General features: G+C 37.0%; 1 protein-coding gene, 1 long non-coding RNA gene and 1 pseudogene across 2 annotated transcripts in view; 2 read left to right on the plus strand and 1 right to left on the minus strand.

Moving 5' to 3' along the window:
• LOC107653771 (uncharacterized) overlaps window positions 1–193 on the minus strand; it is a 2,879-nt gene extending 2,686 nt beyond the window's left edge. Inside the window, exon 1 of the long non-coding RNA XR_001630267.1 lies at window positions 123–193. This is a non-coding gene — a long non-coding RNA (uncharacterized LOC107653771). The remainder of the gene's footprint in view (window positions 1–122) is intronic.
• A 4,484-nt stretch (window positions 194–4,677) lies between these two features.
• Window positions 4,678–5,652, plus strand: LOC107653766 (C3a anaphylatoxin chemotactic receptor-like). The gene has a single exon (XM_016440588.1). It carries the CDS (start codon window positions 4,678–4,680, stop codon window positions 5,650–5,652), a length of 975 nt encoding a protein of 324 aa, XP_016296074.1.
• A 2,221-nt stretch (window positions 5,653–7,873) lies between these two features.
• LOC107653772 (C3a anaphylatoxin chemotactic receptor-like) lies at window positions 7,874–8,783 on the plus strand (annotated as a pseudogene).
• The last annotated feature ends 2,535 nt before the right edge of the window (window positions 8,784–11,318 follow it).

Here is an 11,318-nt window from a genome sequence, read left to right on the forward strand (position 1 = left end):
CTAACTCCGACTGGATTCATCTGAAAGAAGAAAGTCATATACACCTAGGATGCCTCGGGGGTGAGTAAAACAGCATAATTTTCATTTTTGGGTGAACTAACCCTTTAAGTTAGTTACCTTACCCAGTAAACGACCTGTTGCTTGCCATGATACAACCTCGCTCGCTGTTCTGTCAGACTGCGGCGGCAGTGGCAGGGATTCTGGGGAAACGTAGTGGGCGTGGTCAACCTGTGACTTCAATCGAGAGTGACCAATAGAAAAAGGCCTTTCATCCTTGTGGGTAGAGACCGCCCAATGAGTTACAGCTTCACTCGCAAGCAAAACTTTTCAACTCGCAAACAAAAGTTTTAGACCCGCAAAAAAAGACGGCAGAAAAGAGAGCCTAATTTGTGGTTTCGCGATGAAAAGTGTTTTAAGTGCACAAAGAAAAATAAATTTTTAAAAGATTTATACGCACTGCAAATAATTTTATCATCAACTTTATTTTTGAGCCTTAAGAAGACGTTTTTTTGCAATCTTTTATCTTTTATTACAAAATAATTAGTTTTACTCTCAAACACAGAATGTTTGATTGAATAATAAAGACACAGAAATAATTCCATAAAAATCCTGCCACGACGCCACTCGCATAGTTTTCCATTAAATTGCATTATATTTGTCCCAAATTATTGTTAATGCACATAATGACTTCATACTAGGCTGGAAGATTGTGTATTGTGCATTTGTCAGTCTCTTTCTGTGGCTCTAAAAAGTCTGTGCTTCATATAGACTGCAATAGATCGCGTTTGCTCTGTTTTTTCAATCACTGAACTTCAAGCTCATTGACACTGGGTCATTCTTGAAGTGAACTTTTGACTGTTTGGTGATTAGATTAAAGGTTTTGGACTGCCATCTTGAATTGAACGCGACGCGTCCAGTGTGCCATTCGTGAGTTGCCCTAGACAACTTCTCGCTTCTCGTCCGGTGTGCGACTGGCTTTCTGAAATGCAACAAGAAAACAGCACATCGAGAGTGAATGATATCAGCAAAATAAAACATAGCTAAATTTAAGTCCAATGAAAATCCTCATTACAAATGCATCATCACACAATCGGTCTGTACACAAAACCAACACATGTACTGTGTGTTTAAGCCAACGCATCACGACAGCGCTCACAGCAAAACAACTTAGAGACAGACACTTCATCACAAACAGTGTTTATAATAAATAATATATTATTATTGGCACAGCGGCCTAGTAAATGTCCTCAGTTATGTTATTTGTGGCTTTGATCGTGACGTGAATAATAGCTAGTTAGTTTATCACCGTATTTTCATGTTCCCCACAGCGGAACTTGTCATAAAGTTAATGATAACAAGGCCCATCCATTTAGAGGAAAGATATGATTTTAAATTACTCTCCTATTGATTTACTATTGCTCGGCCCTTTGTAATTTCACAGCTGGACCGCCAATCACAGAGCCGCAAACGCTAGGCAGAAACATTCTAATATGGAGAAAATGGTCGTTCATGTAACACATTCACTGAATAGGCAGATTTGAAGAGTTTATTTCCACAGAAATTGTATTTATTTTATTTAGGGTGATTGTCAAATTATGAATTGCTTTAATAAAAATTGAAATTATGTCTTTTTATAAAAAATGATATTTAAAATGTGTCATTTAAAAAAATATTTAGAAATTGTAAATATTATTTTACAACATCGTCTTATCTTTAGACACACAATTTAGGCAATTATTAAGAAACAACAAGTTCCTCTTTTTCACATTTACTTGTAATTACTAAGAAACAAGTTCCATTAATGTGAAAATGTTCTCCTAGAAAACATTCTATACTATAAAACTCTATAAAAGTGACCTATTTCTGGATCAGTGTGACCAGTATTACTTCTGCACGTCTTTTGTAGTATAAATAGTGTGAGTAGTTTGTTCATATTCATATTATTGAGCTTGATAAGACCAATATAAGTGGGCTACACATAATGAAAAACTGAGAACTTACCCTGCTAGCACACGTACATCACGTCAATTTGACGTCTGCATTTACATCTGCAAGACGTATTGTTTAGAGTGTTTGCTCATCTGCAATATGTCTATAGGACGCTTCCAATCAGATGTCAAATAGACGTTTATAATATGTCTTTAAGATGTTTATGATTTAGAATGTATGTAAAACTGACATCTTAAAGATGTCTGTCAGATGTTTGTACACAGCAGATGCTTTCCAGATCTTTAACAGACATCTTGCAGACATACCTGTGCAATCTGGGTACATGTGTTTGACCCATGTGGTGCAAAAGATTTATGACAATTCATGCCATTCCTGTCAGAGTCCCTCCATGCACGTTACTGTAATCAAATGACACAGTGTGAAATTATGAGTAAATGCACAAAAAGTGGGTTGATATAGTTCTTATGTTGAGAATGTACTTCATTATGAATTAATAGGGTCTGGAAGAAAGCCCCTGAGAAGGGTCCGCTGTCATTATACAGTACGAGAGCAGATTCTAGAGGCAGAATCACTGACGCTTTGTGCTGCTTGTTTTGACTCGTGAGACTGCGCACTGCACCAGGGTTGCCAAGTCTGTTTTACCATGGAATTGGGCTACTTTTACACTGTTGCTGTGGGTTAAAGCTGAATAGACTCCAGACAGAGGAGAAAACGGCAGAAAAAAAAAAAATCACTGTTGGGCTAGTTTTGAATTGCAGTTGGGATGGTTTTATTTCACACACCTGGTAACCCTTCACTGCACAGAGCGGGACACTTCCGATGAAACGGTCTGTATACAGTACACTACAGGGAATCCCAGATAGCACAGGTACGTCTGCAAGATGTCTGTTAAAGATCACTTGATCTCGAAAGCATCTGCTGTGTACAAACATCTGACAGACGTCCTTAACCACTTAACATTCAGAGGTGATGCAGGTTAAAGGGATAGTTCACAAAAATAAAAATCTGCTGTTGATTTGGACCCTCAGGCCGTCCAAGATGTAGTTTTTTTCTTCAGTAAAACAGTAAAGAAGATTTTTAGCTGAAACTGTGGTCCTTGGTGATTCATTAAGTCAGTGTTCAATTCAAGTGGCAAGTCAAAAACAGTTTATTTAATCACCAAACTGGCAAAAGTGCACTTTAAGAATGAAAAAGTGGCATAGATGAGTTTTATGATTTGTTCTGATGTTTTTCCTGTTTAACACTGTAAAGCTGCTTTGACACACTTTGTATTGTATAAAGGTTATATAAATAAGGCTGACTTGATTTGTTTGTTGCATGAACAAATTAGCTTGCTTTTTCACGTCACTAGCTTTAAATACGTATGCAACTGCGCTGACTTAACGAATGCATCAAAGAGACCAGTTGGACACAAACTAAGGCCTGCGACACACTAGACAATTTTCAAATCTTGTGAGGTAAAGTGACGTAAAGTTTATAGCTATGGTAGCCAACATACTCATAATTCATAAAGAGTAGGTGACGCTCACTCTCATTGGCTATCGTGGGTATCATGTCAGAGGCAGCCTGATCATGAGTCGTAAATATCAAACATACATATCCAGTTGGGTCAGACTTGAGTGTATGTTCGTTACATTGTTTTAACCACTTGAGGTCCTACTACTAATGTTAGCATCCTCTCAGTCCATGCTTTACTAATGCAGCATCTAGTTAAAATAATCACATTTTATTGCTTTGCAGCCTGAAATGAAGGAGGACACAGTTTTTGTTTTATCCAGCTGTATTTACTTCATACAACTTGCAACATCCAAGTGAAAGATAAAACACCAACATGTTAGAAAAAAATAAAAAACCAGAATCACTGAGTTGGAAAAAGGATCACCACCCTCCTAAAAATGACTTGTAAACTCAATCAGGTGCAGCTAATCACCTTCTCAATGACACACAAAGCCATTTGACTTTTGGTCTGCTGTATGTGAAGAGTGATCGTGTGCTATGCAAGGCTTATGTTGCTCTGTTCACATGTGCAGTCACTAGAGCAGTGCATTTGGAGCTTGTTTTCAAGTCAGTCAGCAGAAAGTTTCCTGTTAGCACACAAGCTATTTGTTTTCAGAAGAGGGCTGTGCAAGATCATTTATTCAGACACTGTCAGAACTGCAGCCACTGACACATGCACACTTCCTGGTTGGTGAACGACTAACTTCATTGCCACCAAAACCGTTCCCAGCAGACTATGCTCATACCACTGTGAGTAAAGAGGAGTTGACAAGGAGGTGGAGATACAGGAACAGACACTTGTGGAATCGCTGGAGAAAAGCCTATCTGCTGGACCTGAAATCTTCTCCTTCATAGTGGTAAGCAGGTTAAGTATTGCTAGTAAGTACAGAGCAGCTGTTGAGGTCAGAACAAGTTTGTAAGGCATTGATTTCTGATCTGTAAAAATCGAGTATGATTAAAAAAATATTAACATTGACATACAAGTGATTGCATTGTGAATGATTTGAATTAAATGTATGGAGTAATATATTTATTTAAATACAAATTAGATTTTTTAAATATTGAATAGTTAGTCTCTGTCAAATTTCTTGTTTTTTTTCTTATTTGTAAGTGACTTTGGATGAAAGAATCTGATAAATGAATGAATAAATGAAATAAATGTATGACATTGATAATATGTGATATTTACAGGATAAACAGAGCACTTTGGACAGCAGCAGCTCAAGCAAAATGAACCTGTCATATGAAGATTATTCTGACTATTATGTTTATTTCTATGAAGATGGTTGTCTGGATTGTTTTAATGCAGAGCTGAGGAAATCTACAAGAGTGAGTTCTCTGGTCTTCTACTACCTGACCTTGATCCTCGGTGTTCCTGGAAATGCATTTGTCGTGTATGTTGCTGGATTGAAGATGAAGAGGACTGCTAATACAGTAGGGTTTCTCAATCTAGCCATTGCTGACCTCTTGTGCTGCCTTTCCACTCTTTACTATGTGGCAGAGAACTCTCTCGAAGAAAACTGGCCGTATGAATCTGTCTTCGTGTGCAAGATTCTCCCATTCGTTATGCTCATCACCATGTTTGCCAGTGTTTTCATCTTGAACTTGATTAGTCTGGATCGGTTTACTCGGGTGATCACACCGGTTTGGGCTCAGAATCATCGCAGCCTGTTCATTGCACGACTGTCCTGCGCAGCGGCCTGGATTCTGGCTTTATTTCTCAGTCTGCCTTTTATGATGTTAAGAGAGACTCACACAGAAGATGACAGAAAACGCTGCCTGTTTTATAAATTTGATAAAGAGCAAATGTATAGAAGGTTAAGCATCATCAGATTTGTGTTTGGCTTTTTGATTCCTCTCATATGCATCACAACATGCTACGGATTCATCGCACGCAAGTTAGGCAGGAGTCCTTTTCACTCTGGACGAGCGACTCGCATCATGTTGGCTGTAATTGTGGCCTTTGTTCTCTGCTGGCTGCCGTATCACATAGTGCATTTGATAATAATATATGGAGAGGAATCAAGTGTCCTGGTGGCTTTGGCAGTAGATCCGTTGGCCGTCTCTTTGGCGTATTTCAACAGCTGCCTGAACCCCGTTCTGTATGTTTTCATGGGGCAGGATTTTAAGAGCAACGTTAAACTTTCTCTAAGACATGTTTTTGAAAGAGTTTTCTCTGAGGAGAGAATACAAGCGTCACAATAAATTAGGGGTTGCACCGACTAATCGACTAGTCGACTTCAATGCTCTGCCATGAGGCTTTAAGCTTGACGTCGACTAGTCGCTGGTCCTATAGAGGGCGCAACAGGATAAGAAATCTTTGAAGGGCTTCCACATTTACGCTCTGTTTCCAAACAGTTAAAATGACAAATAAATGCATACTCTGAAAGCGCTCCACAAGACATTTGTGATTATATTACTGGATGCTCAACATTGAACAGGAGAATGCACGTTTTAAACAGCTTATTGTATAGGTAAGTTAAACGCCGTTCTAATCTAATGTGCTGCTGCACTGTACCGTACACACATAGGCTACAGACAGTAGCTCGTTTTTTTCCGTAGAAATTATATAATCTTGCTGTATGTGTGTCGTTTTCTTTACGTTTTCTGACTAAAAGCAACCAAAAAGCCATTTTAAAGTGGTTAAGCAAATAATAATAATAATAATAATAATAATAATAATAATAATCGGCAGGGATCTCAGACCAATACAATTAGTTGCCTCCTCTATTTTAAAACCCACGAGCCGCCACTGCCTTCACGTGCTATCGGAACTATCGTAAATAGGAGAGTTTCCTAATTGGAAATTAGACGTGAACGCCTCTCAAGTAGTATTTACTACTGGGAAATTCTGAAATTTTTTGATACCAGAGTTTCCGAGTTGGGCGGGTCATAATCTTTAAACATGGTGGAGGGGACAACCATTGCTGCTGTCAATGCTGTTCTCACAACAACTAAATCCCTTTGTCTTGTTGCTAAAGTAGTATTTATTGGCTAGATATGAACGATCATTCGAAGCATATGTTTTATAAGCATGTATTTGACCGAAATTCCAGAACTGTCAGCAAACTGCATGTGTAGCGTGGTGAATGTTTATGATCGTCAACCAATGGGATGCTACATTTAATTCTGTCGCTAAAGTAGTGTATTTATAGGCTAGATATGACCATTCATTCAAAGCATATTGTATGTTTTATAAGCAGTGAAATAAGTATGTATTTGACCGAAATTCCAGAATTGTCAGCAAACTGCATATGTAGCGCGGTGAGTGTTTATATGATTGTCAACCAATGGGATGCTACATTTTATTCTTTCCGACAACAAAGCACTTGAATACGACAAGCTCATAATCACGACTTCTCAAGTGGGAAATAGGACATTTCCGATAGCACGTGAAGGCACCATTAATCTCTCACACAAGCGGCTTCCTCACCACTTCTGCTCCATTAGACATAACATGACTCTTTATTTGTGCTGAAAATGGCAGCATTGATTTGGATAAAAGGGTTTAAAAATATGTTTGAAAATCTCCCAATGACTCACATTGTTAAAAGCCATTCAAACTCAAACAACCAGCAAACTATTTGGCATAAAGCATTTAAAATTCAGAATGAAACTTTGCAGATTTAATAACCCGCAATAACCTAAAATGATGACTGTTATACATATACTCACATAAAGCAGTACTATATAGGAAATCTCAGTTGATTGATCATTTATATCATCACCCAATGTAAACTATCCTTGTCCAGCTCTCTATACTATAAATACATATTAAATACAATATTAAATTACAAACAAACAATAATATATTATAAATTATCCTTATGAATTTCTGTAAACAATTGTACATAAAAATGCTATGTAAATAAAATTGACTTGCAATGGGTTGACTTCATTTCTGCATTTATTTCCATGTTAAATTGCTATTTTAGTCTAACATCAGTATTTTTTCAATGTATGAATTCCCTTGTGCGATGAGAAGGCTTAACCAGCTTTACAGAGTTGGTCATGATGTTTCACAGCTCAACCATGTTTGAAATGTTGCTGAAGCATGATGAAGTAATACAATTGAAGAAGTGGTATAAAGTCTTGAACATTAGAGAAGAAAATATTTACCGGAATAATTGTGAATCGAATCATCACAACGTGAGTCATGATTACTTACCTAGAGTTATTTATATGATTTTTTTGTACTTTTAAGTAATGCTAAAATAGCATGTTGCATGTTTGTAATCATAATTCAGCTTTGCCGATAATAGAAATGCATTGCTCATATAATCATTTAGCTATAAAAGTTTCTTATCTGACACTTTAAATATGATTTATGATTTTACATTGACAAAATGTGATATTAGCAGGATAAACAAGGCACTTCAGCTCAATCACTGCAATGGGGAATTATTTTGAAATTTTGGAAAATCCGATGAGAGTGAGTTCTCTGGTCTTCTACTATCTGACCTTGATCCTCGGTGTTCCTGGAAATGCATTTGCCGTGTATGTTGCTGGATTGAAGATGAAGAGGACTGCTAATACAGTAGGGTTTCTCAATCTAGCCATTGATGACCTCTTGTGCTGCCTTTCCACTCTTTACTATGTGATCGAGAGCGATTTTTATGATTACTTGACGTATGCATCCATCATGTGCAAGATTCTCTCCTTCGTTATGCTCATCACCATGTTTGCCAGTGTTTTCATCTTGAACTTGATTAGTCTGGATCGGTTTACTCGGGTGATCACACCGGTTTGGGCTCAGAATCATCGCAGCCTGTTCATTGCACGACTGTCCTGCGCAGCGGCCTGGATTCTGGCTTTATTTCTCAGTCTGCCTTTTATGATGTTAAGAGAGACTTTGACAGTAAATAATAAAACATACTGCCTGCATTATCAACCTGCTTTAGACCATTATAAAATGTATAGAAGGTTAAGCGTCATCAGATTTGTGTTTGGCTTTTTGATTCCTCTCATATGCATCACAACATGCTACGGATTCATCGCACGCAAGTTAGGCAGGAGTCCTTTTCACTTTGGACGAGCGACTCGCATCATGTTGGCTGTAATTGTGGCCTTTTTTCTCTGCTGGCTGCCGTATCACAGTGCATTTGATGATAATATATGGAGGGCAATCAAGTGTCTTAGCTTTGGCAGTGGATCCGTTGGCTGTCTCTTTGGCGTATTTCAACAGCTGCCTGAACCCCGTTCTGTATGTTTTCATAGGGCAGGATTTTAAGAGCATCATTAAACTTTCTCTAAGACGTGTTTTTGAAAGAGTTTTCTCTGAGGAGTGAACACAAATGACACAAACCACCCAGTCACAGCAAACCCACTCACTGTAGTGAAGATATGAACTCGAATTGTATTACTATTCTAAAACTATTTCATTATTTCTTTTCAAAAGTCATCAAGTCAAACTCAGCAAGTCATCTAACTTTTATTCATGATTCCTGATTTTTTCTCTCTCTCTCTCTTTTTTTCTATATATGTATATATTTTCAATGTTTTGTGATGATCTGTTACCAAAGTTTAACATCAGCATGATGGAATACTATGCTTTATTATTTTTTTGGTTGTAATCATCTTAGAAAAAGCTTGTAATATTTCACTAATAGTGGCATGTGGTTTCTACGCAGAAGTTATGAAGAAAAATAAAAAATGAATATACATAATTCAAAGGTTGCATTTGTGAGTATAACAAAAACATTTTATTTTACTTATACATATTACAGTGATTGTCATTTTATAATTGTGCTGTTATTTTTTCACTGTTGTGTTATGCAGTTGCATGATGTACAAACTGTTTTATAAATAAAATGCAAAAAAGAACAGTTTAAATTCGTCATTTTTGTAATGTTCATTAAACATTAAATTCACTTATTTGAGTTTTTAATTTTGAGTAAAGATTGTTAATAATCAGTGCTAATAGTTTTTTCACCCAGTAGTTTCATTGTGCTAACAGAAGTTTTCTCTAGGACAAGTAGCCAAGTAGCCAAAGCATAATGTTTTCAATGCTAAACCTCTTTTAAAAACATGAAATGCTTTAAAAGCAAAAGCAAAAAATAAGCAGTTACATCTTTAGACACACATTTGCTGACAATTACTAAGAAAACTGACCAATTTTAACAACTTCCTCTTTTTCATCAGGACGTACCTTACTTAATATATTGTCGCCCAGCTTCTGTGTGTTGTCTGCGGGTTGAAGCGATCCCAATAACGTTATATTTAGCCCCTGGAATGTGAATTTTACCAGGTGAACCCTGCCACAAATGTGTGTTTTACATGTATTTTACCCCCCGGAACGCGATTGGGCAAGTTTTGAGTATCAATTGGGTGGGTTTTGTTGTGAAAACCTGGCAACCCTGAACAAAACAATGTCCTCTTTTTCGTCATGACAGTCTCTTTCTGTGGCTCTAAAAAGTCTGTGCTTCATATAGACTGCAATAGGTCGCGTTTGCTCTGTTTTTTCAATCACTGAACTTCAAACTCATTGACACTTGGTCATTCTTGAAGTGAACTTTTGACTGTTTGGTGATTAGATTAAAGGTTTTGGACTGCCATCTTGAACTTCTCGCTTCTCATCCGGTGTGCGACCGGCTTTCTGAAATGCAACAAGAAAACAGCACATCGAGAGTGAATGATATCAGCAAAATAAAACATAGCTAAATTTAAGTCAAATGAAAATCCTCATTACAAATTCATCATCATCACACAATCGGTCTGTGCACAAAACCAACACATGTACTTTGTGTTTAAGCCAACGCATCACGACAGCGCTCACAGCAAAACAACTTAGAGACAGACACTTCATCACAAACAGTGTTTATAATAAATAATATTATTATTGGCACAGCGGCCTAGTAAATGTCCTCAGTTATGTTATTTGTGGCTTCGATCGTGACGTGAATAATAGCTAGTTTATCACCGTATTTTCTTTTTCCATAGAGATTCCCACAGCAGAACTTGTCATAAAGTTAGTGATAACATGGCCCGTCCATTTAGAGGAAAGATATGATTGGTCAATTTTTCTGTCATTTGGAATTACTCTCCGATTGATTTACTATTGCTTGGCTCTCTGTAATTTCACAGCTGGACCGCCAATCACAGAGCCGCAAACGCTCGGCGGAAACATTCTAATATGGAGAAAATGGTCATTCATGTAACACATTCACTGAATAGGCAGATTTGAAGAGTTTATTTCCACGGAAATTGTATTTATTTTATTTAGGCCTAGATGGTGATTGTCAAATTATGAACTGCTTTAATAAAAATAGAAATTAAGACTTTTTATTAAAAATAATATTTAAAATTTGTCATTTAAAAAAATATTTTAAAATTGTAAATATTATTTTACAATATGGTCTTATCTTTAGACACACATTTACTGTCAATTATTAAGAAACAACAAGTTCCTCTTTGCAATGAGTTTGCTTCCTTCTTTTCTGAGAAGATCAATAATATCAGGAAGGCGATTAGCACATCCTCAAGTTATGCAGAGGTCAGACAGATTCAATTTTAAAAAGAAGTTACCATGTCTGTTTTTGAAGCAACTGATAGCAAAGTTTTGGAAGAAATAGTATAGCACCTTAAATCGTCAACCTGTTACCTTGACACACTTCCCACATATTTTTTCAAAAGTGTGCTTAACTGTTTGGAAGCAGATCTCTTAGAAGTGGTGAACGCCTCACTTCTTTCTGGGACGTTTCCAAACTCCCTGAAAACTGCAGTTGTTAAACCCCTTCTGAAAAAGAGCAATCTTGATAACACCATATTGAGCAACTATAGACCAATATCAAATCTTCCTTTTATAGGCAAGATTATTGAAAAGGTAGTCTTTAATCAGCTGAACAAATACTTAAACTCAAATGGATACCTGG

Source organism: Sinocyclocheilus anshuiensis, unplaced genomic scaffold, assembly GCF_001515605.1.
Source record: "Sinocyclocheilus anshuiensis isolate Anshui unplaced genomic scaffold, SAMN03320099.WGS_v1.1 scaffold443, whole genome shotgun sequence".
NCBI lineage: Eukaryota > Metazoa > Chordata > Actinopteri > Cypriniformes > Cyprinidae > Sinocyclocheilus > Sinocyclocheilus anshuiensis.

Bases quoted from the DNA above. Each gene is read 5' to 3' on its own strand.
- LOC107653766 (XM_016440588.1), top strand. From the start codon at position 4,678: ATGAACCTGTCATATGAAGATTATTCTGACTATTATGTTTATTTCTAT.